Source organism: Oryzias latipes, chromosome 14 (genome assembly GCF_053564925.1).
Source record: "Oryzias latipes strain Hd-rR chromosome 14, Olatipes_Hd-rR_3.1".
Lineage (NCBI taxonomy): Eukaryota > Metazoa > Chordata > Actinopteri > Beloniformes > Adrianichthyidae > Oryzias > Oryzias latipes.
In genome coordinates, this window is record NC_136250.1 from 4,359,574 (window position 1) to 4,387,471 (window position 27,898).

Below are 27,898 nucleotides of genomic sequence, written 5' to 3' on the forward strand. Positions count from 1 at the left end.
TAAATTAAAAATAGGCTAAATCACTCTGTTAATCTGCCTCTTTAATAATGTATAAACAGCAATGAACTTTCTATATAGGAACAAAAGACTTTCTATTTACATCCTTGGCATTTGCTAGGTAAAAAAGAAATGTGCCTGATTTTTGATTGCTTTAATTTTCAATTTAAAAAAACCTGTAATATGATGCAGGTAATAAGGATTTCGAATCACTTTTGGTTGTTATTGAACATGATTGTGAGTGTTTGAGACTGTACACTAAAAGTAAGAACCCAAATTCAAGCTGCTCTTGGCTAAATCTTAGAATTGTAAATGAATTTGAACTTTTTTTTATTAAATCTGATTTTTACAGACGCCCCCCCCCCCCCCCCCCCCAAACATTTACCAGCAATAAAAAGAGAAAACAAACCGTCAATTTATTTTAAAAACAAAACACAAACCTGTATTTTAAACACAGTTTTTATTTGGTATGAACCAACCGCATCAGAGCGGACACAATATTACAATCAGCCTTGATGTTTTATTTATTTAATTCACAGATTCATTTACAGGAAAATAAACACACACAACAATAAATTAACTTATTTGAAGTTCTAGTAGAGTTTGAGGCTTGACATGACCCTGGAGAAACGTGCTGCAAGCGCTTTATAAAAACTTTGAGTCTCGCAGCAAAGCAGAACATGTCACAAAAAAAACCAAACACAAATATGCTCACAAAACTCCCTCTCACTACACAACGGAAGATTTAGGTCTAAATCTTAACACAACTTTGAGTTTATACACATTTCTATAAATGCTTCTTGAGAATCCAACAAAACACACACTGGTCATCATGGAGGTGGACCCCTGGATACTGGACAGCAGAATAGCGAGGACATTAAAGCACCGCCATTCAGACAAATACTTTCCATCCATCAGGTAACAGAGAGTTCAAGTTCATGAGATGCCCGACTGAAGCAGCAACATCCCTCCAGACTGAACCAGTAGATCTCCACACACTAAAAAAGCTCAGGAGGTGTGACGAGCTCAAAGAGGACTCCACACATGTGTATTCTCCTGAATTGAACCACCTTCTCCACTTTCTCTTCTTTAGGGTTTTCCGATGGTTCTCGATTCAAAACGGAAAAGTCACAGAGCAGACGAGAAGCTGGTGTCAGAGGCTGCACGGAATCTTGTCACAACAAAGCCTCGTAGTGATGCAATCTATTTATAATTGTATTAAAAAAGAGAGTGAAAATGCTTTCAGAGCTATTTCACAAAGATGCAGATGATGTCAAACCTGCAGTGAATCCGAGTTTAAAACCATCGGCCTGGACACCAACAGTCAGAAACTAACTGGAAAAAAACAACAACCTGCATTTGAGTTTCTGCAAGAATTTCAAATGTGCATTTTTTTTTAATTCAAGCTTATTCTTTTTTTCAAATAACAAATACATTTGTCATTTAAAAAAATGTGTAAACAATGTTTCTGAAGGTGAAAAATAGTGTTGAAGACAGAAAAGTAAAACATAAAATGTTTTGGGAGGGAACTGATGTCTAAAAATGATGCTGGATTCATCATTTTATTTCTTTTTTTGCCACAAAGTAAATGAAAAAGCTGAGCCTGTCAGGTGTTTAGGTGGAACATAAAAATCCCCGTTTGTTTGCTAAATGAAAGTGGCTGCTCCAATGTTTGTTCCAGAAATAGATTCGATTCTTCAGATTTAAATTCAGGCTGTCGGGAAAATTCAAATAAATAATAAGTGCAACAAATATTGCAAATGTTTGCACAAACCCCCAAGACACAAAACAAAAAAAAACTCCTCATCTTCAGCGTAAAAACTACCAACACGTCTGACCCTCAATATAAGGCGGCGAGGGATCCGTCTCCAGAATGTCGACAACAACAAACGCCACCACCAGAGGGAGCAGACAATGAAGCCTTGATGATGTGGGACAAAAGAAGGGGGCAACAAGAGGGCTAACGGGGCTCCTTATGAGTTAAGGAGTCTCTGAGCCGCAGAGCAACAAGAGCTCATGACAAAGGACGAAGGTGAAGAAGTACAGGCAGAGGTCGGAGAAGACGTCCCCCATCCTCCGGTAGGTGTCCATGGAGCGGTTGATGACCTCGGCGGGGATGCCCGACAGCAGCAGGGCGGCGGTCAGCACGGTGGTCTTGGTCTTCTTCTCAACCTGGAGAAAGAACCAGAAACACCAAGAACAAAACAAGATTTTTAGCACTTATGTTTGTACGAAAACAACTTGAGGAGAGTTTTTCTGATGATCTTGGTCTAAAATACATAAAATAAGCAAACTACTCGACCAAAAGTCACTGCTTGAACGTTTTTGGTCCTTTGTTTTCTCTTTTCCTTTATTCATTTCTGATGCAGCATCGACATCAGTAAGAAAGAGAAGAACATCCATCTAAGAGATTAGGTTGGTTTGGCAAAGAAAAGTACGGTGGCCCTAAAGTGCAAATCACATCAACAAATCTTAAATTCCATATTAAAGATCACCAAGACGATTAAAAAAACCAAAACAGATCTTTAAAAAAGCAACATTGACTTTTAGAAACCAAAATGAAAAACCAGAAACTAAAATGTACTTTCAAAAATGACAAAACACAATTCTAAACCAATAAAAATGAAAATGTCACAGAAAACAAAAGTAAATGACAGTTTACAGGTAAAACTTAAAAACAAAATTAGAAAATGGAAAAGGTTTGCGTCATGGGACGTCAATTATTGAACGACACGACAAAATCCTCAAGCAGAAAATGTTTTTTTAAGCTTCTTGTCCAAAGCCTCTGCAAAGGTTGTGATGGCTCCATCAACTCTTTACTACAGTTCAGGGAAAACGTCCAACTCTTCTGCAAAACGTCATCATCCTATCAGTGACATCCCATAATACCTACTTGTCCCCAGTTTCTTATCTGGATGGGGTTTTTTTTCTGGAAACTATTTTTTTTCTTTTTTTTAAGGTTTTGGTTTCTGGAAAAGGTCAATCAAAGTGTATCACTGTAAAGCATAGTAGTGTGTTATATTCTGGAATTGTAGAGTCTGATGGACCTCAGCCTTGATTTAAATGTTTTTTTTTTCTTTTAAATGATTAGTTTTCCTTTTTTATTTGTCCTGGTGATCTTTAATATGCTTTTGCATTCAGGGCCACCGTAGAAAAGCGGGAAAACAACACAGACGGAATGCCGTCAGTCAGAAACCAACAAAAAAAATCCTCATCAACCCTGATGTTTATCATTTCTGAGATTTCTCCCGGGATAAAGAAACTGTTCTGATCAAAAAGACCTTGAATAAGAAAAACTGAAAAGCTTATTTCATGTTTTAGAGAGGAAAGCATAAAATCATTTTATAGCTATTAATCCCATTTTGAAAAGACAAACCTGCTTCACGCCATCTGCATGTAACATGATCCCACAGAATAAAGGAGAGCGAACTCACTTTTGGAAAGTATTTGGATAATCCCATGTACGCCAGTTCAAGGGTCAGGAAAGGAGCAAATATTGACTGCAATGAAAAGGTCAAATCCCAGACTTAAAGCATTCAGAAAACTTGACAAATACACATTTCTTCAATCAATCGGTCATAGGATTGTTGTGCTTTGTGCAGAGGTGTGTCTGCAGACTCACCAGATACTTGCAGACAAACATCCTGACAAACACGGCGAGAAGGATGCTGCCGACGAGCCTGAAGACTCTGAAGGGATCGAACTCCTCCGTTTCAACGCCGCCGTCCTGAGTCGGCTTCTCGCTGGCCAGCTGACCCCGAAGTTTCATGGCGTCATCGAAGCGAGACAGGTAGTTCTGGAGGCCCCTGCGCGGGGAGCCGCTGATGTTGTCCGACGGCGCCCGCTCCCCCTTCAGTCTCTGCCTGAGAGCGCCCACGTCATCCTCCACGGCCGGCGGCGGCTCGCTGCAGTCCGGCAGAGGCGAGCCCCTCCTCTCTGGAGTGGCGGTGTGAGACAGGCTGCTGAGCGCCGACGATTCTGGCAGGAAGGGAGACGGCCTCTGAGAAGACGAGGACGGGGACCACGGCTCCGTCCTGTCGAGGTCAAGATGGAAACGAGGCTCTGCAGGACGCCGGGAAGCTCCTGAACGGGAGAACAGAGAACCAGAAATAACATGCGGGAAAAACAAACAAAGAACATACAAACCAAACTAAAGACTTATAGGAATAAAAGAAGAAGTTCAGACGTTTTCTGAACCTGCAAAATAATTCCAGTCAGCAGTGAGAAGTTTGGGGAGAAGCTCCTTCTGTGTGGATGAAACCACTTAGCATTTTCTATTAAAGGAAGTGCACAAAGACATAACTTCATGCATTGTCTTAAATTCAATAGTTTATTCAAATGAACCTTAGGCTTTTAGAGCCAAAACAATCAATGTAATCCGCTCCAAAATGCATGTGCACATGCCCCCCCCCCCCCCCCCCCCCTCATGAATCTCTGCTTATAGAAAAACAAACGTTTTTTGGGTTTTGAAAAGTAACTGTAAAGTAAAAAGTAAACTAACTTAAACTTTATCCAAATCGTTCAGAAAAAGTTGAACTTTTTTCATGATCTTCCTGACTACACTACCCATAATGCTCCAACAATCTAACAAGTGGCGAGGCTTCAAAGCTTAACAAAGATGCGCCAAAATATTTTTGACAGATGTTTTGGTGCTGACAAGGAGGTCAGTAAGCAAAAGCAGAATTCATCCTTAAGGTGGACTGGTTTATAAGGCGGATTTGTTTTCCTTTATTTACTATGCTTTTCCACGAAACAAACAAAAAAAAAAAAACAAAAAAAACGATCCTACAAATTCTTATGCCTGGGAAATTCAAGGGAACAGAATAAAAGAATTCTGCCCCTTTACATACTTCGATGAAAGTGGAAAAGAATAATTAGAAAAAAAAAAAGAAACCAGTACTGTATGTAAACCTATATAAACATTTCTGCAATATAGCATATGGGTGTGCTAAAGGTTACATCAAACCTATCAGTTTAGAATAACACAGAAACGGGCAAGTTTGTGTTTTATTTCTAAATTTGGAAATTCTTTTATTATTTTTCTATTTTTGTCCCTTGGTTTTCCATTTTGAAACAAATTCAAGGATTTAAGTTCAAGTTATTGTTCAGAAAATACAGCAGGATTCACTTCATTAGTTCTGACTAAACATTATTTCTTTAGATGTTCACATTTCTGGCTCAGAGGAACCACAAACATGTATTTTTTTTGTTTTTCTGCGGACATGACAGCGCCTGCTACTACAGTTGCTGCATCGGATGATGCTCCTTTGTGTAACCAGGTGTCTCTTATTTTGAAAGGAAACCACGTGAACGTCTGTCAATAGTTATAAAATGTTTTATATTTAGAAATAAATCTCTTTATGTTTTATTTATACCAAAAACAACAGTACATTTAAATTGATCAGAAATAGTAACATAAATACGAATCAGTATCTTGTGTTTCTAAAGGGTAAAATTAGATTTTGAGGCTCTTCTTGAGTTTTGTTCAGTGAGAAATGGACCTGAATGGTTCTGTAAGGTTGCAGACTTCCCCTCTAGTTTGTGCAAACATCGATGCTTGACTCCATTTGGATCAGTTCTCTACTGCAGTCTCGTTTGTAGAAACGCACAAAGAACCATGTGGACACTTACTACAAATGAAATTATTGTGTTTTGGTAAAAACTTCGACTCATGATGATGTCAACGCGCTGAGCCCTGCAGCGGTTCGGCTGGGCTTTAGTACCGTTGTTGTCGGAACCGTTTTTGGCGAAGCCCACGATTCTGTTGAGCCTGTCCTCGGAGTTCAGGAGCAGTTTCCTCCTCCGCATCTCTGCCCTCCGCTGCGCCGCAGACATGGTGGAGGAGCCCGTCGCCTCCTCGCTGGTGTCGCCACCGGTGTCCATGATGTTCGGGTTCGAGCTCGGTTCGTTGGACCTAAATCGTTCGACCACAGCAGGTGAAGGCGGAGACCCACTCACCCCCACACACTGCACAGATAAGAGGCTCGGAGACTCGTTATCCAAAAGGCCCAGGACTGCCAGCAACGAATGACGGTGGATAAACAGGAGATGGGGCGCACGATGATGACGTCACAGTAAAGTCGTCGCCTCGGTGTGTTTGCGCTGAGTTTTGTCTTGCAGGAGAAAAAGAAAAACAGATGGAAGGCCTGTAAGGCCTATATTCTTTGTGTAAATTCAATTAAGACAGACTGGTCTTATTGAAATGATCCGGACTGGAATGGAATATAATTGTAATAATTCATAATTGTTAAATGTGCTTTTTGTCTTGTGCAGTGAGAGAGCTTTGCTTGTAAACTGTCTCTTCATAAACTGAATGAAAACTTTGCCTCAACAGCTATTAGTTATTGACATATTAATAGATCTATTAAAGATTTATCAAAACAAATGCCCTTATTGTGAGGTAGAAGAGAGGTTTTTTCTTCTTCTGTTGCTTCATAAATCTTTTGTATGTGTTGAAGTTTGTCCAACTTCCATAAATGTTACATTTATAGTTTTGTTTACTTTTATTTACTTATCGTCTTTGCTGTACGAGTGGAGCCAGTTTAGCTCATGCTGGTTTGCGGCGCCTTCCGTCCGTGAAACCCGGGTTCGACTCCGGGCTGCTCCCTGTTCCCTTCTCTACCTCTGCCGGTTCCAAGCCCGGTTTGAGAAGGTTGCGTCAGGAAGGGCATCCGGCGTAAAACATTGCCAAATTTACCATGCGACTCGTTCGCTGTGGCGACCCCTGATGGGAGAAGCCGAAAGTGGAAGAAGACTTTGCTGTACGAGTGCTTTCAATTCTGTTTTGGTTGCCTTTTTATTCGACCAACACTAAAATCTATTTGTCAATTCCAACAGCAATAACAAGGATAGCAATCATATAATTTTTAAAATAGTCACTATTTCTACAGTAGTAAACTATTTATCACAGTAAAACTATGGGAAAAAAAGAATAAAACCCAAAATAACTGAAATTTAGAATTAAATGGGAAACGGTTTGAAAATATTGAAGCTCTTCTAAAATCAGCATTTTTATTTATAAATTAATACAGTCAAATACAAGTAATTACAAAAGCTTAACTATTTACTTTACTACAGTCTTTATTGTAGACATGAGTAGAAATGTGGTTGTTGAAAAAGGGTCATATTTGAATGTCAGGATGACAAGAAGGCAATGAAAAAAGTCTGCTTATTGCTATTTGCTGTGGTTCCACCACCATAATTCAGTTTACCTTCATATACTCTGTTCCTCCCCCAGCCAGAAGCTTTGTTGCAGTGAGTCGGTCTGATGCATTCAATGGAAGTACATTGTGAAGATGCATTTCACTCACTTTGCTGTTCTTGTCGAATTAAAGTCATTTGTCTGACACAAAAATACGACACATATGAGCTGCTAACCAGATTCTTCAGAATAAACAGCTTATGAAACAGTTTGAAATGGTTCTAAATCTGAGCCCTTAAATCAAACCGCCTTGATTTAAATCTGGAACAAACATCGTCTGACATCCAAAACACAAAAAGTTCCTTTAAAAAGTCCCAGACAGTTTATTCTCTTAGTATCATTTCCTTTATACTAAAATCATCAGCATTTCTCCACCTTTATATACCGCAGTCTTCAATATACAAGTATTAATAAGCATGATTAAGAGATCACAATGGCTTTGTGTCTGTGTTAAAGAATTTCCCCGTATCATATTAAAATAGTTCATATATAGAGTCTGTACTTAAACAGGAGGTTTAATAATAAAAAGTGAGTTCCCGTACAAGGCAATTACAGATTTAATCAGATTGGGAGTCTCATAAATTAAACAATCAGGAAAGAAAGGAAACAGAACAGCGATGTTGTTGTTGGAGATTTTTCCGAATGTCCAGAAAGAGACATGAGGTTCAGACGGCGGAGTCCACCTGTCTTCAACATCACAGTCCACGCTTTGTTCGACACCTGACTGATAATGACTGTCAAAATAAAGGAACACGCTCAGTCCTGAAGAGGCAAAGTATGAAGCGGAGCCACAACTCAGGAGCTGCACACGTAAAGGCTCCAGGTGCCGTCCAGACACGGTCTGAGAACTGGACCTACATCCAGCACGCTCGGGTTTGGCTCCAGTCGCTAAAGACGGGCAGGACCGACACCTGCGTGCATGTTCTGTACCTGAACGATACCCCGGTTTGACAGCATTGTTCTATAAGAATAAACACTGATTCATCTAATTCCTGACGTTATAATCATCACAAGCTTCTTTTCTAAGTTCCTCCTTCTATACGCGCTTTTTGGAAAAGTGCCGGATGACATCACCGTAGAGTCCCTGCGCCTCGGCACCACTGGACCGAGCCTCCTTTCGGGCTCAGCTCGTTCTCAGACAGAATGGTGGACCACAGCTGGAGAGAGCGGCATCCTTGAGTGACTCCTGGTGCCGTCACACACACATACATATATATGCACACACACGAGTCCTTGCTCTGAGGTTTCCTCCACTCAACCGATCCTTTGCACGTTATTTGGAGATCTGCTGCTGGAGGTGGAGCAGGAACTCGTAGTAGGACAGGGCCGACTCCGTTCGATCTTCGATCATGTTCTGCATAAAGTGAGGTTTCAGCTGGCTTTCGTCCCTGAGGAAGTGGAAAAAACAAAACAAGTTGGAATTTTCTCAGTAAGGCTCCTGAATCTAACCGCTGTTTTCATCAAGGATTCATTCCTTCACCAGTTTGTCTGCAGAAACCCAGAAATTTGTTCTTTTTTTCCCCTGTGAGAAGTTGTGATCTGAAATGACCTCAAAAAGATGAATCTCAAATGTAGTTGATCTACTGATTCACAGTTTAATGAAACGTTGCCTTTTTTTGACTCAGACTTCTGTATTTTATGGCAGTGGTCCCCAACCTTTTTTAAGGCCACGGTGAAAAGAGCCGCTGCTTTAAGGAGGTAATGGATGGATTTAAGACACGACTTGACATGTGTCAGTGAGTCTTATATGGATGTGGTGGGCAGAATCTAGTAGTTTTACAAAATAAAGCTTCCTCCAGAATCAGAAAATAAAGTACAGGGTAAACAGAAATAATCAAAGTTTGAGGACCACTATTTTGAAGGAATCATCTTTTCTGCTGCCGTTTACTCTGACACATTGCCCTGAGCTCAAAGGACCATCAGTTTTCATTTTCTTTGGCTTCCATACTTTCAAAGCAGTAAAGCTGCTGTGTAAATACAGGCGACAGCTGTTCCAGAGTCACGATGCCCTGAGCAGATTCAAGCAGAGACGTTTTAAACGAGCTTCTCTCTACTGAGGTTTCTCTGCTCGGTCGTGGACGCACACTAAAGCAGCGCTGAAACCCAGAAGCGCCACTTTCACTCAGATTCAGCCCTATGGATTAATGCAGAGTAGATGGAGCCAGACTGGAGCAGAACATCAGGAATCATTTCTCTCTTTTCTTCTTTATCACACAAAATAATTTGTTTTCAGTTCATGTTTTCAAACCCAGTAAAGTCTGCTGCTCACTTGATGATGTGAAGGGAGGGGAAGAACGGCCTCTGATCCCTGAGCCATCCAACGAAGGCTCTGGTTCTCTGGGACTCTGCCGTGTCCAGCTCCGGGAGGAGATACTGTGAGGAGAGTCAGAGTGACCTTTTAACACTAATTTGTTGTGTTTTTCCAACAAATCCCTCATTCTCTGGCACTGTTCTGCCTTAAAGAAGCAATGTTAGAAATGACTATATATGATACATGTATGGAGACCGCAGAGGGAAAAACGGCAACGTTGCGCTTCGTACCAAATTCTCAGGCACGCTGGAGCAACTCGGGACTCCCAGGACTTGTGTGAGGAAGTTTGAGTGGCAGTTTCTCCCGATCCAAAGATACATGACCTTTAGGAAAGGGGTAAAAGAACAAACAGAGGACGGATAAAATCTTTAGGCTCAAACATTCAGAGCTGAAACAAAGAACACTCGTTTAAACAAACGCACAGTTCCAGCATCCATGAGGAACGCTCCCTCCCTGCTGAGCTTCTCCACAGACAGCTGAAGCAGTCGGGGCTGAGGGATGGTCCGCTCGTTGATGTTCAGCGCCCCCTATGGATGACGGGGAAGACAAATGAAATGTTAAGCAGAGAGGCAAGACAACAAGGAAAAGGTAGACAACAATACAAATATATATATTGCAATTTAAAGTAATTTGGAAGGTATTTAAGAAACAGGAAAAACTTCAGATCTGTAAAACTTTTCTTTTTAACATTCAAAAATACAGAAGAGCTCTAAAAGATGTTCATGCAGCCGTTCTCACCTCGTCAGTCAGGTCATCGACGCGGTACAGAGCGGGATGGATCATCAGCACGCTGTAGGCGAGCGGCTGGTACTTCAGCTGGTACATGGCAAACACGCGGTCGTCCAGCCTGGTGCTGGTGCCCGTCCTGAAGGCTCGCTGTGGGTTCAAACAGCAACACGCCTTAGGGTCGGCCTGGATGCGTGGCCATTGCCTCGGCAGAGTCACGCAGCAAACAGACGCCTTCATTCTAAATGAACGTTTATTGAAAAAGAAAACCAGACCTGTTTGAGAAGAGCCAGGATGTAAAGCGGGAATAGCCGGAGGCAGGCGGGGGCCAGCAGCCCAGGCTGTTGGATGGTCAGCACAGAATGCCGGTAAGACGACAGCGAGTCGATGACGGCGTTAGTCATGGCGTCTCTGGCGTCACTCAGGCTGGCCGTCACCGACCGATCCACGGCTGGAGAAACCGAGAACTCATCAGGAGGAAGACAAAAACCAGCAACGAAGGGTCAAAACAAAACCCAATTTAGCAGAAGTGCTGCTCACCCATGCAAGCCAGCAGTCCAGTAATGGCTTGAACATCAGCCCCCGCAAAGATATCGGACAGAGAACTGACCACAGGGAGACACAAAGTGTGCACCCGGATCCTCCTCTCCCCTGTGACGACAGCAACACCATCTTTAGAAACAACAACTGAGAGGCGTCGGCTTCCCAGAGAAGACACCGGCGTGTACCTTTGCTGGACGTGTAAAGCAGAGCAGCCTGGAAGGAAACCACCTGCATGTCGTCCAGGTTTTCCTCGATGGACATCTGAACAGCGAAGCCGGCGTCGGGGTTGACGTTGGGGAGCGACAACAGGTCTGTGGAGCGCACGAAGAAGTTGCCGTGGAACGTGTGGATGGAGAGGCCTGCAGGTGGGCGGAGACACCAAGTCAAGAAGACAAACGGCTGACACAGAAATCACAGATCAGACAGATACTTTAAAACAACACCGTCCAAATGACTGACTAGGTTTACGCAGAAACACAATGTGGGGTCACATCAGGATCAGCTGTAAGTGAATGAAAAACCGGATGGAAAAATTGAAAATCAGATTGTAAATAAGAGAAAATTAGACATTTTAAAAACAGTTTCAAACTTGAAAAATGTTCACGTGGGGTTCAGCAGCGATAACGCTCACATAAAGTTTGGTACATCAGGCGGCGCCACAGACAAATGCAAAATGAGGCTCAACAGCGAAAACGAAAAAAGGTAGGAGTTGAAACTGTAAACTGAGGACTGAGAGTGAAGAGGGAAAAACAAAATATGAAAACACACAACAGCAGCTGTTACAAATAAAACCTTTTTTTCCATTAAGAGAGTTTCCAAAAAGTTTATACATTTTATATTTAAGTTTTCACTATTTCTTCAAAATAACAATTTATTTTTCTATATTTATTTCATATTTATAATATATAATTTCAAGTTTAAAACTGTTAAAATTTTTTGTTTTTTATTCAAAATATGTTTTTTTAAACTTCACTTCACGCTGATCCTGATTTAAACTCATGTAAATGCAAGAAAGTGAAAATGTTTTTTTCTAATCAGAAACCAGAAAAAATTCTGAGCTCAGTCCAGTTCAGAAGTTTGACCTTTGGTGCATCGTATCCTCATAACCGCCTCAAAGCCGATCTTCCTGGTTAAGTATCTCTTCAGGTCTTTCTGGAAGCGCTCCACCTGAGCCGGGGTGTGCTGCTGGTGGTAGGAGGGGTAGTGATAAACGCTTCCGGCAGAGTATCTGGATATGCAGCCTGCAAGAAGAGAAGAACGCGTTTGGAAAACATCAAGCTCACCTAAACACTGAAGAGGAGCATCAATACACTCTAGGAAGTCCTTTCATTTACACTTTTCTCTCATCTCCACATTAATTAACTCAATCAACCCTCAACTGAGACTTGGATACCAGTTTTTCCACCTGTATTTTCACACCAAGATGATGTGACATAAACTGATCAGTTAACATTTTGATTGTAACTAATTTGAATTAGTTAAACATAGTGTCCTTTATTAACAGCAGATGTTTTTATATTTTGGGAAAGGTTATATTTCTTGTAAACTCTTGCATAAAACAAAGAGACAGTAGTCCAAACAGTCTATTTTTCCACAGCTTCTTATGGTCAAATGTGTCCAGAAGTCCGGTTCAAACTCACCCAGAGATGCCAGGTCACAGTACTGAGCACTGAGCAGGAACAGATCTACGGCCACCTGCTGGCCGGAGCAGTCCAGGGCCAGCTTCTTATAGAAATCCGTTGCAGGGGACAAGTGTTGGATGTCCTGAAAAGAAATGAAATCCAGTCAGTAAAGATGTTCATCACAGGAAAATTATTCTTTTTATCAACTTATGGTATGAGGAACATCCATGTTAAAGACTCACTCTGATTGTAAAACTGTTCCCAGTGGTCTTTTAATTAGGATGTTGCTGTTTTTAGCCAAAATCCTAAAACCTGTGTCTTTTCCTAGAACACAGTTTCTGCAGAGCGGCAGTAGCTCATTAGAAATTCACCACTGACATGTGGGCGGGACCATTGGCGCTGACATGTGGGACCATTGGTGCCAACCTTTCCCACCACCCATAATAAAGCCATCTGTATGGGTGCTTTCCTGCTAGTTTACAGCCTCTTCATTACCAGTGCAACAAAAATGGCGAGCTATCCTGAATAAAGAATTACTCAAAAATGCAGTTTTAAGCGTAATTGTCTTTATACATGTCCTCCAGCATCAGAATGAATTACAAGAACATATTAAAAACAGCAAAGCATGACTTTTATGGGAGTGAGTCTTTAACGCTCTTTGAGGATGAGGATCTAAGCTCTTTACCTTGGCAGAGGCCCTCTGGTTGGGGTCCTCTCTGGACTGGAGTGCCCCCATCCCAATGTTAGGCAGCTGGGTCTGAAAGACAGACATGCGACCCCCAGTGGGCGACAGCAGCTTGAAGGCAGCTTGCAGAGCTGAACCCAGAGCAGACTGGGTCTCCATCGTCTTCAGGAACAGATTTGGTAAGCTCTTCAACAGATCCTGCACCAGCTGGAAAACAAAGCCGGAGTGTGAATCGAGTGAGATCGTTGCCTCGCCTCAAAGGATTCTTTAAGCATTTGAACTCCATACTGTGGATAAAACCACATCCCACCTCTTTGCATTCATTGAGGTTTACTAGAAGGCTGTCTGGTGTCGGTAAAAAGATTTCTGAGGACAAATTTAGAAAGCGGTCAGCTTCACACAAATGATGGGATGGAGACATTAGGATTCCAGAGGGGGGGGCTTCTCACCTTCAATGTCAGACACTATGAGCATCTGTGGCTGGGACAGGCCCTCCTGGAGGTTGTAGAAATGGATGGTGCTGTCGAAGGTAATGAAGCCTACTTTTGTCCGCGAGTCTCCTGGAAGCCTGAGACACACAGACACTTGAATGGTAACGTTTAATTGTTATTTAAAAGGATCGGATGGACAAAAGCTCATCACCGTCAAGATTGTTGGGATTTGCAAAACTTTTCCAGCGTATAGCAACACATTTGTGCTGAAATACTGAATGCTTTTGATCTCCAAAAATTCTCAAATGTACTTTTCTCTGGGATTTACAGAAAATGTGTTTAATGCCAAAACACCAAATTCATGCTTTGTAGAATTTGCTGCTTAACGCTCGTCCAAACGTCTGCGACTTCAGCCACTGTTACTTCTTGTTGCAGTTGTTGCTGTTTTCAATCGTTTTTGTTCCTGAACGGTTTTGGTGTGTGCTTTATTAGTTACTTAGTTTTGTATTTGAAAAAATTAAATTAAATTAAAAAAACAAGTTGGCAGCTGTATTTATTTAATATTTATTTATTTAATATTTATTTATTTAATTTGAATGTCATTTTTGATGTCCTTTTTTGATGTTATTTCTGAATGTCGCTGTTGCTGCCACAGATAAATGAATTTCACCATTGAGGGATTAATAAAGTCATCTAAAAAGAAAAAAAGAAAAAGTTAAAGCTGAATTCTTGTTGGCCAAAGTTCGAATATTTATTTACATTTCATCACAAAATGCTCTACCGCAGAGGAAGCTTTAAACCCTCCCCAGGAACTCTGATCGCCTCTGTTCTTGACTTGACATTGAAACTAGACGCCCCTGATGTGTGAACCATGATCAGTGTGAATGCAGGTTCAGAGGGAAAGAGTCAGGATGTCCCGTTTCTCAAAGCTGAGACGCACAAAAGCAGATTCTGAACACACATCGTGGTAAACAAGAAGGTTTCCAGCTGCACACGAGCACAACCAGTAGGTGAAAAGGAGACTGAATAAAACTAGAAAAATGGTGGAATTAGAATTCACTTTAACTGGCTTTTGCATAAACCACCAAATGTTTATATTCGTTTGGTCTTTGACGATCGATCAATGTTGGTCCAGTTTTCTTGTGTCTGTCCCTTTCTGAGCACAATGTCCTCTTTTTCTTCTCTTACCAGTAAGATCGTGTCACAGAGCTTGAACTGGTTTCTTGGAAGCAACAATAGGATCCTTGTACTGAACTGACCCCGTGTTACTGTAACGCCTCATGTGTTTGAACTATGGCTGTGTCCAAAAAAACTACATAGTGCTGGACTACGTAGTGCCCTGGATTTTAAAAGCAATTCTGACGCCATGCTCACTACTTTTTATTTGACATTATGACATTATTGATTTCACAAAGTGAAAATCTAATTGATATAAACGTTTTTGCGACAATCATTTATGAATCCATAGAGTTCTGAAGATGAAAACGTTAATGGTTTATTAAAAAAATACATTTAAATAAACATTTTCGCCCAAATAGTTCAAACGCAAAGCATTGTCGTCTATATTCGCCAATCTAGGGAGCATCAATGCACACTGGTTTTTCGCAGAGACTTCTGGGAAATTTGTAGAGCATTCAATTTTGGAATTGTAGAGTCAGACAGCTCTAGAAAATCTAGTGCACTATATAGGGATGAGTGAAGGAATTCTGACCCAGCCTAAGAGTCTGGGAAACTGCAGCTGAAAAACTCCCCAGTAACAATGTGATGAATGTTTAAAAGTGAAAGAAAAACGAGGTAGAAAAAGTCACCATAAATGATCTGAAAATGTAAACGTACGCGTTGATGTTTTCCAGCAGCGACTGGCAGAACACTGTCAGGTAACCCGTTTCCACGGCGTTGTGGGAAACGTCCAAAACGAAGAGATAAACAGCGGGTTGGGGGGGCCGCAACTGCACAAAATCCAGGTAAACACAAGTTACTTCAAGCAAAATAAGACAACACTTTTACATTTATATCAAATTAAAAAATCGTGTTCACACTCTAAGCTGAAAATTGATATGCGTCTCATGACTCACGGAGCTCACCATGTATTCTGAAGGAGCAATGAACTCAATCGTGGCGTTCTGCACCTCGGGTCTTTTGTGTGGCTCGCCGTAGGATCTGCTGACCGGGTTGTACATGAACTCCTCTGGAACTGCACATGACAACAGTCTGTTTACAACATCTTTATTCATAAAAGTATTTCAAACATTTTGTGGAACACAGAAGTTCCTCCAGCTCTTTCAGATTAAAGCTCACTTTTCCCGTCAGTCTTACCATCGTTGACCCGATAGCACAGGTTGCACTTCCACCTTCTCTGGTCTAGGAATGAAACGAAGGGGTTGATGTAGGTTCTGCAGGACCGACACCTGACGATGGTGCTGGACGTCACCACAGGAAGCTGCTGCATTGATAAACCGGAACACAATCAGAGTTGAGAGAGAGAAAAACCGTCTTTTTCTTTTGCAGCTCATAGTAACAGACTTTTCAAAATAAAATAATGTTGCATATCCATATTGTGCAACATCTACAGTTTGTTATTTGTGTGACAAAAACAGCTAGGAGCCATACTTAGTTACACCCTATTCCCAGAAAGGGATCCGGTTTATGCAATCCAAATCAAATGCTTTCTGTAAATTGATGAAATAAAACACAAAGAATAAAAAAAGAGGACAAGACTGAGGACTGTGTGCTGATTGAAAGTGAAGCTACTAATATATATAAAAAAAATATTTTTTTTTTAAGATCTTTATCCAAACACTCAAGCTGAAAAATTAGCAAATAAAGCTATCATCATTTGAAATAAATATTACATCATGGATAACATTTAATTAAAGGCAGAAATTCCTGTTGCAATTAGTTAATCTGAGGCTTAGAGTTTGGTCTTCTTCTAACACAGCAGAGTCTAGAGGCAGAATGATAGTTTACAGAAGAAAAACTGTGGGGAAGTACGTTGTTGCCACGGGGCAGCCTACAGGGGTATTTGACTAAACTACAGCTGTGTGTTGGTTCAGAGATCTCAAGCCTAGAAGACAGAACATTCTTCACATAGTCTAAAACTACGGCATTGCAGATTTTTCTCATTTACAACCTAAAAAAACGTCTTTTGCCTGGAAAGACGCAACGTAGCTGAGTTTACATGACAGGAGTCCTCAGGATGCACTAATGCTGCTGTTTCTCTGCTTAAACACAGCTCATCATAGAATTACACAAACCTGCACGTTTCTCTGTTTTAACCCGTTTTAGACCTTTTGAAATCCAGTTTTAACTTGGTGACACACTTTTTGAATATAAAGTCAAAAAGAAGTAAATCCTTCCTATACGGCTTTAATTACTGATAAACATCAAAGAAAAGGTCATTTACTGGCAGTAACATCAAAAAGGTTAACCTCTAATCTGTTTTTGGATCCAAGAATGTAAAAGCAGAGGAAACAAAATGTTTTACTTTGCTTCACTTCTTGTGAGAAGTAAAGTTGGAGGGTAAATGGTGTAGAAGAGAATCGTTGGTTTTTACCGAAAGGTCTTTGAAGGGGTGGAGCAGCAGGCCCAGAGGCATCTTTGCTTTGTTTAGTAGGGACTGGCTCTGAGGGATGCTGGTCAGGGTACTACGAAAAACTCTGAAGGCAAAAATCAAATATAATGTGAGCAGAAACAGCAGAGAGCACAGAAATACACTGAATAAAGCAACACAACTAGATTTGATCAGGATGACAAAAGCAGCATAGAAATCATATAAAATCTCGAGTCCTTCTCAAAATGTCTCATTGTTTGGATGTTTCATACAGATGGGGACATTTCTAGGGTTTGTGGCTCACTCTGGGTTGCAGTTGATCTTCTGCAGGTCTTGGGGGAGGCAGGGTGTGGGGGCTGAGACTGCAGTGGGTGGCAGCAGGTTTCTTTCCTGCAGCAGGTTGACCACTCTCAGAGCCTCCGGGGTGCTGGACTGGAGGCTCATGGCTGCCAGTGAGGGACTCAGCTGGGCCGGGCCGGGGCCGCTGAGCGACTGACGGGGGGGTAAAGACAATGCACTGAAACTTCAGAACATTTACTGAGAGATATCAACTCCAGTATCTCAACTCTGCAAGACGATTCAGGGTTAAAAAACGGATAAAAAAAACATGTGTAGTTTTGTATAGGTGAAAGTATTTTTCTACGTCAATGAGCATGAGTGAAGGATGGACCGGTGTTGACCTTCTCCTCACCTGCTGGTATGGCTGAGTGGGCTGGGGGTAAGGCTGTGGAGGGTGCATGGGGGGGCCTGCGTGTGAAGTGTTCTGGTACCCAGGAGGGAGGGAGGGATAGTGACCCACGTGTCGATTCGGTGGCCCAGGCTGAGTCTGGCCAGCTGTGAACCAGAAGCAAACGCATCAGAAATGTCAAAGACCCACTGATGAAAATGGGGATTACAATGTGTTCTTAAGGCATTTTCTCAAGAAAATTAAGCTTAAAATTGAATGTCAGAGTTATTTATTCAAACTATTGTGAATTAGGAGCAGACGGAAAATGCTGTTTGAAAAAGAGTTTCTTTGAGATGTAGAAAATACACTGGGCAATGTGGAGGGGAATAGAGGGGTGGGGGTTGCATCACGCCAACAGTCCCACCCAGAACCCACTAATGAACTACTGCCGCTCTGCAGAAACTGTGTCCTAGAAAATCACAGTTTGTTTTTTTTGGCAAAAAAAAAAAAACGCAAAATCATAATTAAAAGACCACTGGGAACACTTTCAAAATACATCAAAAGAGGGTCTTTAAGTAATGGGTGATGAAGAAAGAACGTTTCTCTTAAGAGACCACTCATTCATCAAAAACTGTTTCAATTCAACAAAAGCACTTAAGCTAACATCCACAGCATAGCAACAGCAGCAAATGGAGTCGGTTTATTTTAGAATTTGATTCCTATAAGAGGTTATGATGTAAAAGATGACAAACTGCTGACAATAACTAAAATGTTCATCTTAAGGAATTAAAAATAAACGCCTTACTTTTGCCGACCTACCGCTACTATACAGCATGGATTGCATAGCAAAACAAATAAGTGTTAGCAAGAAAATATTAGGAAGTTATCAGAGCAAGAATGGTTATTCTGACAAATATAAAGAATGAGTAACAGATGTTTATTTCTCTATGGAAGTCTGTGGGATTTTGGCTTCTTGGAGTCAGCAGGTACTTCCTGTTCAGAACGGCGGGGGGAGGGGTCACTCAGTCCAGTTCTCATATACAGTCAAAGGTCAGAAAAAGGTCTTACCCATCTTGTTTTCAACGTGGTTGAAGTTGTTTGGTGCTTGAGGGCCATTGCCAGTTAATGCTCCTGTATCACAGCACAAAAAGCATTTAGAGACACTTTGTGAAAAGCAGTTTTCCAAAGAACAGATGAAAACTGAAGGAAATAAGAAAAGAAAACAAGAAGAAAGAAGGAAAAGCTGATGGGAAGGGTGATGCTAATTTATGGAAACGAGTTGTAATTCAATATTTCAGGTTTGTATTCATAAATCTACAAGGAAACGTGGTGAAACTAGACCGAGAAAGTCTAACAAAAGACCCAAAAGTCCATTTAACTAGGTTGTGCAGAAACACAAAGCAAGAAGCTCAAAATATGTCATTTAAAGAATCGTGACTCCAAAGCTGGAGTCAGACACAAAAACAGAGCCCAGTGTGAAATCTCTGTAAAACTTTAACTTCTGGTAAAAAAGGTAAATAAGAGAATGGAATGGAACAAACAAGCAGGCAGGATTGGAACCACAGCACTGACACAAAATAAATAGAGACACCAGACAGCTGATGATTTAGCCACACCTGGACATTCAATGTCCCCCTCCTGGAAGATGGGATCATTGTGGGGAAGGGAGTTGACAGCCCCCCCAAAGTGAGCTGGCATGTAGGAGGGGGAGAAACATTAAGGAGTTAGAACAGAAATGGTTGGTTAACTGAAGGAGGACACTTTAGTGTACAAAGCAGTTCTGCCGTCTCAGATGAACAAGTCATCTCTGCTTGTGCGGTAACTTTTGACAGGAAATGACAAGTACCATCTGCTTTGGGTGGAGGTGGTGTAGCACTGGTCACTGGGGCTCCAGGAGGAGGTGGTGTGGGTTTCATTGCAGGTGGTGGTCCTGTGGGTGGAGGACCAAAGCCTGGTCTGCCGTGTGGGTATGTGTGAGGAGGCATGAAGTTTCCTGGTGAGGGTGCAAGGCCTGCGGAAACACAACAACATGATTCACTTCATTTCATCTGCTGAACTAGAGCATTTCAAAGGTTAAAAAAGAAACTTTCTTGTTTTTGTAAAAACATATTGCACCGTTTTCTCGTAGTTTTCCCTTCAAGAGTGATTTTAAAACCCTTTCCGATCATCTTTTGATCCATTTTTCCCAGTGTTGTTTTAATTAATCATGGCATTTTTTGCTAAACTCAAAAAACCTTTCAGGACGTAGTTTCTGCAGATCATCAGAAATTCACCTCTGAGTTGTGGGTGGCTCTGTTGGCGCACTGAGTCCCATCTGCTTATGCACTCTCCCACTAGCTTACAGCCCCTCACACCCCCAATCTAAAATTACTGTTGAAGTAAAAATGGCGAGCAATAATGAAGCTATTTAGTTTAGACCCAGATGAGGGAATCAAAGACCTACACAGACATCTAGATGTGCATCTGGTCGTCTATAAGTGGATGCATAAGAATGGAGCGGAGCAGGGAACTGGTGGCCTGCAGAGCGTATTTACTCCATCACTACTACCACCTTTTTAAGGTGGTAGTAGAGAGAGGTTAGGAGAGAGGTTAATGACTGCAAAGTGGTGGTAGGAGAGAGTGTAGCCAGACAGCACCGCATGGTGGTGTGTAAGATGACTCTGGAGGCCAGGAAGAAGAAGAGAGGGAAAACAGAAAAGAAGACCAAGTGGTGGAAGCTACAGAATGAAGAAACTTGTGAGGAATTTAGGCAGAAGTTGAGGCAGGTCCTGGGTGGTCAGGATGAGCTTCCAGAGGACTGGGAAACTACAGCAGAGATTATCAGGGAAACAGGTAGGAAGGTGCTAGGTGTGTCATCTGGAAAGAGGAAAGACGGTAAAGAGACTTGGTGGTGGAATGAGGAAGTACAGGAATGCGTCCAGAGGAAGAGGTTGGCTAAAAGGAAGTGGGATGTAGAAAGGACTGAGGAAGGTAGACAGGAGTACAAGGAAGCGCAGCGTAGAGTGAAGAGAGAGGTGGCAAAGGCCAAACAGAAAGCTTACGATGAGCTATATGACAGGTTAGACACAAAGGAAGGAGAGAAGGACTTGTACAGGCTAGCCAGACAGAGAGACAGAGATGGGAAGGACGTGCAACAGATAAGGGTGATTAAGGACAGAGATGGAAAGGTGCTAACAACCCAAGAGAGTGTACAGAAAAGATGGAAGGAGTATTTTGAGGAGCTGATGAACGTGGAAAATGACAGGGAAAGAAGGGAGGAAGATGTGGTTGTTGTGGAGCAGGAAGTAGCAGAGATTGGAAAGGATGAGGTTAGGAAGGCTCTGAAAAGGATGAAGAGCGGAAAGGCCGTTGGTCCTGATGACGTACCTGTGGAGGTATGGAAGTGCTTAGGAGAGACAGCAGTGGAATTTCTAACGAGGTTGTTCAATAGGATTTTAGAGAGTGAGAAGATGCCTGAGGAATGGAGGAGAAGCGTTCTGGTCCCGATCTTTAAGAACAAAGGTGACATGCAGAACTGCAGCAACTATAGAGGAATAAAGTTGATGAGCCACACAATGAAGCTGTGGGAAAGAGTAGTGGAAGCCAGGCTTAGGAAGAAGGTGGAGATCTGTGAGCAGCAGTATGGTTTCATGCCCCGTAAGAGCACCACTGATGCCATTTTTGCTTTGAGAATGTTGATGGAAAAGTACAGAGAAGGTCAGAAGGAGCTGCATTGTGTGTTCGTAGATTTAGAGAAGGCGTATGACAGGGTGCCGAGGGAGGAGCTGTGGTACTGTATGAGGTCGTCTGGAGTGGCAGAGAAGTATGTCAGAGTAGTTCAGGACATGTATGAGAGAAGTATGACGGTGGTGAGATGTGCTGTAGGTCAGACAGAGGAGTTCAAGGTGGAGGTGGGACTACACCAAGGATCAGCTTTGAGTCCCTTTTTGTTTGCTATGCTGATGGACAGGCTGACAGACGAGGTAAGACAGGAATCTCCCTGGACAATGATGTTTGCGGATGACATTGTAATTTGCAGTGAGAGTAGAGAGCAGGTGGAGGAACAGCTAGAGAGGTGGAGGTTTGCTCTGGAAAGAAGAGGCATGAAGGTCAGTCGTAGTAAGACAGAATACATGTGTCTGAACGAGAGGGATCAAGGTAGAAGCGTTAGGTTACAGGGGGCTGAGGTGAAGAAGGTGCAGGAGTTTAAGTACTTGGGGTCAACAGTTCAGTGTGATGGGGATTGTGGAAAAGAGGTGAAGAGGCGAGTGCAGGCAGGTTGGAGCGGGTGGAGGAAAGTGTCAGGAGTGTTGTGTGACAGAAGAGTGTCAGCAAGACTCAAAGGAAAGGTGTACAAGACAGTGGTGAGACCAGCTCTGCTCTATGGGTTAGAGACGGTAGCAGTGAGACAGAGACAAGAGGCTGAGATGGAGGTAGCGGAGATGAAGATGTTGAGGTTCTCCTTAGGAGTGACCAGGTTAGACAGGATAAGGAACGAGTACATCAGAGGGACGGCTCATGTTGCCTGTGTTAGCGACAAAGTCAGAGAAGCCAGACTGAGATGGTTTGGACATGTTCAGAGGAGGGATAGTGGATATATTGGTAGAAGGATGTTGGAGATGGAGCTGCCTGGCAGGAGGGCGAGAGGACGGCCAAAGAGGAGATACATGGATGTCTTAACAGAGGACATGAAGTTGGCTAACGTTAGGGTAGAAGATGTTCATGATAGAGTGAGGTGGAAAAGGACGATTCGCTGTGGCGACCCCTGATGGGAAAAGCCGAAAGAGAAAGAAGAAGACTACTACCACCTTTTTAAAACAGAAGTTTTACATACTCAAAAATGCAATTTTAACACAAACGTTCTTTACAGATGAAAAATGCCACAAGAACATGTTAAAAACACCAAAGTTTACAGTTTGTAATCATTCAAGACCCCCGTATAAAGACACTTCAGTCATCACCGGTGTGTCAATCAACCCTGTTCTGCTTGTGCAGATCATGTAGGAGATGGAGAGGAGACATAGTGGAGATGCTGTAACATTATATGCTGAGAACAGGAGACAGCAGCTGGTGGAGCTACGGTACTAATCCACAGCCATAAATGTCAAAGCATCAACATCTTAGCAGACAAACCAGGCAGCACCAGCAGACCAAAGAAATCTCATCTCATTTCTCATCAGTGGGGGGGGGCTACAGAGGCCTGCATATAACTATAAAGGCTATTCGTACGTTTCATATCGTTATGGCAACAATAATAAATTTAAGGGAATCTCAAAGCAACATTTAACTAAAAATACTTTCAAAACAGCTGTTTAAGTGACATTTAAAATACACTATCACATGAAAGCTAACGTATTTTTAGAAAGAACATAATTTTCCTGGTAAACCCCAGATGGGGCTTTTTTAATAGATGCCAGTAATCGAATGTGGGGTTTGCAAATCACTAGAAATGCAAAAAGTAACTGAACTCATCTCCAAGTTGTGGGCGAAACTGTGAGCACAGAGTAATCTGCACACATTATCCATCATCCCTGTAGTTTGTGCCAAACAACTACAAACTTTTTCAAACTGCATTTTTTCAATCTGCTCCAGATTCACTGTGATTTGAATAAAGGAATATTCAGAAAATGCAGTTTTAATCTTAATTTATCTCCTCCGTCATCAAAAAATGTTATGTAAACAGCAAAACCACCATTTTACTTGAGTTGGTCTTTAAGTCAAACAGCATTGCAACATAAAGCAACTTCCTTCCTGAAATGTTTCTCCCACCAGGAAAATAGAGAACCTGTCATTTCCCCACTTATGTCAGACACAGAGCAGCAGAAATCACAGAGATTAAATGCCGATACGTGAGGATTACAGCAGGCGTAAAACCCGATTTGAACTTTGCACTGATTTATTGTAAATGAGCGTGCTTGCTTTGGAGCCAGAGGCAGTAGAACAGAGGGCAATGTCCAGTTCCAACATGTCAGCATGTACAAATGTTGAAAGCAGACAACTAAAATAAAGACCGTTCCAGAGATTTCTTTTGAGAGACAAACATCTGGGCTCAAATCCTGTTTATTACTCAGAAAAGCCATCGTTGTTGCTAAAACCTGAGAGGACAGATCTCTTCATGTGACTTGATGTAAAGTCTTTCCACATGGAAGCACTGAGTGGATCTGGATGGATAAGAGTTGTTACGAGCCCTCAGTGAAGTCTTTGTGCTCTTACCTGACTGAGTGTATCCATGCATAGAAGTGGGAGGGATTCCTGGACGGGGGGGCTGGGGGTTGTTCAGGGGTGGTGGTGTGGAGCTGAAAGGGGCCGATGATGTTGCTGCAGGTAAGCTTGCAGGTGGATTCATGTGATTTCCCACAGTGCCTCTAAAGGGCACATTTGCAGGAGCGACCGAGCCCGGGAGCTGGGGAGCTGTATTGAACTGCCATGTTGGAGCCATGGAGTGTTGGGAGCCCGGGTAATAACTACTAGAAGACACAGCAGCAGCAAGAGGAGGAGGAGTGGCATGTCCAGGGGGCAGCCTCGGACCAGGGCTGGGGCTGGCAGACAGAGGGGGGGTATGGGACGGAGGCCGTCCGACTATAGGACTGGACAGCAGCGGCTGAACTGAAGGGGAGGAATTGAACGAGGGAACAGGCTGATACGGGTAAAGTCCAGGCGGGGTGGGAGCTTTGGCCTGCAGTGGATTGTAGGCTGGTTGGTGTGTCATGCCAGAGCCGATCCCCGGCACCTGATGCAAGGATGCTGGAGCTTGTGTCGGACCTGCCGACCAGAAAAAGGAAATACATTTACCGAATGCCTGAGCAAAGCCAGAACTATTTGTACTAGTCAAACACAAACATATTCATCAGAGATAAATAAAAGCATAACCGGGTACAAACGCAGACCTTAGTGACGTTGAAGGAATGTTAAAGAATAACCTCTCCTAAACTCAATCTAAGGTTTTTTTTTCCCCTCTACATTCAACATAAACAACAATAGCAAAAACAACTATGAACACAGTGAAAGTCACCAAGTCTGTCTAACCTTCATACATGGTTTGAATTGTGTAGTTCATCATGATCTGCAGTGAGCGGAGGGCACTGACTGAGCAAAGTTTGACCTTATTGACCCCCACAAAGCACAAGCAAAACTTATACCAATAGAAATACTTTATTCACATATTCTTTATACTCATTACTGCAACTCTGCCATTTGCTTTTCAATCCCTGAAAAACAATATTGATACTAAAACTGTATAAAGTTGAAAGCTGTTTGTTTAATAATATTAAATAAACGTAGTTAGCAAATCAAAGTCAGACCTTTCACAGCTGAATTAATTTATTCTATCTGCTATGTTCGTTGCAAACAACAAAATGCAAATAAATACTCGTAGTAAGAGATATAAAATATTTTAAATAAATGGATCCAGTTAACATTGCTGTCAGTCTGTCAGGGGGGGTTCAAACCTACATCTACAGCTCATAAGTGATCACAGTCAGAAACAACAGTTTTTATTTATGAAACATTGTGCTTAAAAACACATGAAGGAGTTAATATTTTATTTGACTATACAACGCAATATTTAAGGTTTTGAAATCAACACAACAGAGCTTAAGGAGAAAGAAGGACGCAAACAGACTTTGGTTAAAAGCACACATCTGTGCGTCTCAAGTGACTATCAACACAACACTAAGCTTTTGTTTGTGGAGTTCTAGGTCTGAAAATATAACATTCATCCAAAATCCACAAACACACAGACACAAACACACACGATTTGCCACTAAGCTAAGAGAAGAATTATTTAGTACATATTCACAAATGATGGATTCACACCATGAGGAAGAACAGCTACTAAACACATTTATGCAAATGTGTTTTAACATTCTGCTTTTGAATCGTCGCAAAATTATCCATCAACTCCTTGACACATTTTGTCTAAAAAATAAAATGACGGAAAATGTTCAAAATCACCAGTTTAAATGAATGACTTTAAAATCATTTTAAGAAAACTGTTTTTTTTCTTCAATATGCATATTAGAATTTTTTACAACTAAGTTAAGTCAGAAGAAGCATGTTTGATCAGAATTTCATCCAAAAACAAACCACATAAGCATATTGATCCCTTTGTAATGACAGACAAGCAATTCATGGATAAACCAATGACTGTATTTAGTTACATGCCCTTAATATATAACAATAAGCTGATTTTTAACATTAACATTGAACAAGCCATGGACATTTTCCAAAAAAGTTGGTGTTACGTTGATGTAGCAATAGAAAATAGTAGTTATAAAACAACTAACAAACTAAAAGACACAAGTGAAACTGTTGACTATAAACTACTACAGAAAAAACCTGAGTTGACAAGTTTAGCGAAGCCCTGAAGTCCCTACATTTAGAAATGATCACGCCGTCCGATCAGCCCAGTAAACAACTCGATATTGATTGCTTTCCTTAAAAGGTCTAAACAAACCATTCCCGGTCTAAATCGTGTCATGCTAGTCCACTACTCGGTCAATCGATTGGTTTGCCACCTCGACAATCCAAAAGAAGCTACGTTTAGCTAGCTAGCACAACATGTACAGTTAGCGTAGGTTCATGACAGCCACTATTTTAGTCACTGAAGTAACACGAATCAAGCTGAACCACAGTTAACCTAGCTCAAACATGCTCGAGTTTACCACTTCACATTACTCGGTTACTAAGCGAGTTAGCCAAGATGTTGGCAAAGGTACAGAGAACTGCCTCTAGTGTTCAGCTAGGGAATATAAGCTAATGACAGCTAGTAGTTCACGTTGGATCAACTTTCACTTCAATTCGTAAATTACTCACCGTTCGTGTACGTCTGTCCCGTCCCAGTCCCGTTCTGCGAATTAACCCCCGCAGTTGACATGTTGAAACGGACAACCGGGTCTAATTTAGAGGCGGCCTAGATCGGCGAACAGCTAGTTGCGTCTTTAGCTAGCTAACTACTAGCTGGCAATTGCAAGGTAACGTCTCTCACTCAACCTGTAGCTCTGACGATGGGCGGTTCGACAAACCAAAGTCTGAAGCCAAGTCACTTCAAATCCCTTAGGAAGTTAATCGAGTCTCTCGTTCTGTTTTACATAGCCATGATTTTTACTAAAAACGCCCGCCCAACCACCTAAGTATGGTGAGTGACGAAGGGCCTGGTCAGAGTAATTAATCGTGTGAGATGCTTCTCCTCTTTCACCGGAAGTTCGGATCACCCAACAGGATCAACGTAAAAAACACCGGGCATGCGCAGTGTGGACACGTGGCATTTCCTCCGGTGCCCAGGATTTTTCAGTGTACTAGAAACAAGAGGAGTCTCTTTTAGTGGCGTTCTGGGATTCTTGGGGCAAACATTGTCTTTGATTTGAAACATTTTCCATTAGTTTTCCAGAAGAAAAAAAGATTTTTCCCGAACCAATGTACTATCTCCTACGTAGTCTAATTTTGACTATGCCGGGACCACCTGTAGAATAGTTTTTTAGTGCTAGAAACACAGATGATTTTTTTGAAGAGGTCATCATTCACTCAATACTCCAGTATTTTTTATATAAAAAGCTAATTTACCCAAAAACTGTATCAGAAATGCATTTAAAAAATCAGGTTAATTTGATAATCAAATCTGGTAAAAGCAAACTAAATGGACAGAAACGTGTCAGTTAAATGTCAAGTCATCTTGAGATAATGCTACATTTGTCTTCACTCTATACATAAAATAGCACAAAATGACATTATCCATACCAATCAATAGCAAAACGTTGCCATTTTGGTAAACTAAAGCCACTAAAGTAGTTTTACTTCCATTTTGCAGCTCAGTGGTTGAGAATTAGTGTTCACCCTGAAACTGGGAGGTTGTGAGACCAACAATAGAAACCAGCGCCTCTTTCACACTAAGCATTAATAGTTGCAATGAGTAGTTAAACAATTAAACTAATACCAAGTGCAGTGCTCACCACTCCCTTCAGGGATGGGTCAAGTTGCAAAGGGCAAATTTCCCTCCCAGGGGTAGAAGGAAAGTGACTTTTACTCAACCTGTTTACTTGGATTTTTGGCCATTGTTTTAATATGTTTATTATTAGAATCATGTTCAAATGTGTTCTGATCATGACACTAATCTCGCTTTCAATCTGAACAAGTCTTACTTATTTTGATGTAAAAAATTATTTAAACATATAACACTTCTGTATTTCAT

General features: G+C 41.7%; 2 protein-coding genes across 4 annotated transcripts; both read right to left on the minus strand.

Moving 5' to 3' along the window:
- Window positions 1-442: 442 nt before the first annotated feature.
- On the minus strand, window positions 443-6,082 carry camlg (calcium modulating ligand). 2 transcript variants are annotated; one of them, XM_004076055.5, is made up of 4 exons: window positions 5,721-6,082; window positions 3,620-4,080; window positions 3,432-3,497; window positions 443-2,169 (listed from the first exon to the last, which is right to left on the minus strand). In XM_004076055.5, the coding sequence occupies exons 1-4, from the start codon at window positions 5,878-5,880 to the stop codon at window positions 1,978-1,980; spliced, it is 879 nt and encodes a 292-aa protein (XP_004076103.1). In that variant the 5' UTR covers window positions 5,881-6,082; the 3' UTR covers window positions 443-1,977. The 2 variants fall into 2 exon arrangements, with proteins under 2 accessions (XP_004076103.1, XP_078787217.1); XM_078931091.1 differs by having other exon boundaries at window positions 5,661-6,065.
- A 909-nt stretch (window positions 6,083-6,991) lies between these two features.
- On the minus strand, window positions 6,992-27,007 carry sec24a (SEC24 homolog A, COPII coat complex component). 2 transcript variants are annotated; one of them, XM_023962274.2, is made up of 24 exons: window positions 26,527-27,007; window positions 23,926-24,474; window positions 19,580-19,744; window positions 19,350-19,424; window positions 18,802-18,864; window positions 17,758-17,900; window positions 17,371-17,558; window positions 17,070-17,172; window positions 15,833-15,959; window positions 15,601-15,710; window positions 15,353-15,465; window positions 13,535-13,653; window positions 13,396-13,451; window positions 13,086-13,292; window positions 12,419-12,542; window positions 11,861-12,019; window positions 10,964-11,137; window positions 10,776-10,886; window positions 10,511-10,686; window positions 10,248-10,385; window positions 9,932-10,036; window positions 9,740-9,832; window positions 9,468-9,571; window positions 6,992-8,586 (listed from the first exon to the last, which is right to left on the minus strand). In XM_023962274.2, the coding sequence occupies exons 1-24, from the start codon at window positions 26,585-26,587 to the stop codon at window positions 8,472-8,474; spliced, it is 3,378 nt and encodes a 1,125-aa protein (XP_023818042.1). In that variant the 5' UTR covers window positions 26,588-27,007; the 3' UTR covers window positions 6,992-8,471. The 2 variants fall into 2 exon arrangements, with proteins under 2 accessions (XP_023818042.1, XP_023818043.1); XM_023962275.2 differs by lacking the exon at window positions 19,350-19,424 and having other exon boundaries at window positions 26,527-26,973.
- Between the last annotated feature and the right edge of the window lie 891 nt (window positions 27,008-27,898).

Bases quoted from the DNA above. Each gene is read 5' to 3' on its own strand.
- camlg (XM_078931091.1), bottom strand. From the start codon at position 5,880: ATGGACACCGGTGGCGACACCAGCGAGGAGGCGACGGGCTCCTCCACC. The intron at 4,081-5,660 runs GTTTTTACCAAA...TCTCCCGTTCAG, and splicing joins TGACATCATCATGAGTCGAA to GAGCTTCCCGGCGTCCTGCA. The intron at 2,170-3,431 runs GTGAGTTCGCTC...TTCTTTCTCCAG, and splicing joins TATCCAAATACTTTCCAAAA to GTTGAGAAGAAGACCAAGAC.
- sec24a (XM_023962274.2), bottom strand. From the start codon at position 26,587: ATGTCAACTGCGGGGGTTAATTCGCAGAACGGGACTGGGACGGGACAG. The intron at 13,654-15,352 runs GTACGTTTACAT...TGTGTGTCTCAG, and splicing joins CTGCTGGAAAACATCAACGC to GCTTCCAGGAGACTCGCGGA. The intron at 13,452-13,534 runs GTGAGAAGCCCC...ATTTGTCCTCAG, and splicing joins CATAGTGTCTGACATTGAAG to AAATCTTTTTACCGACACCA.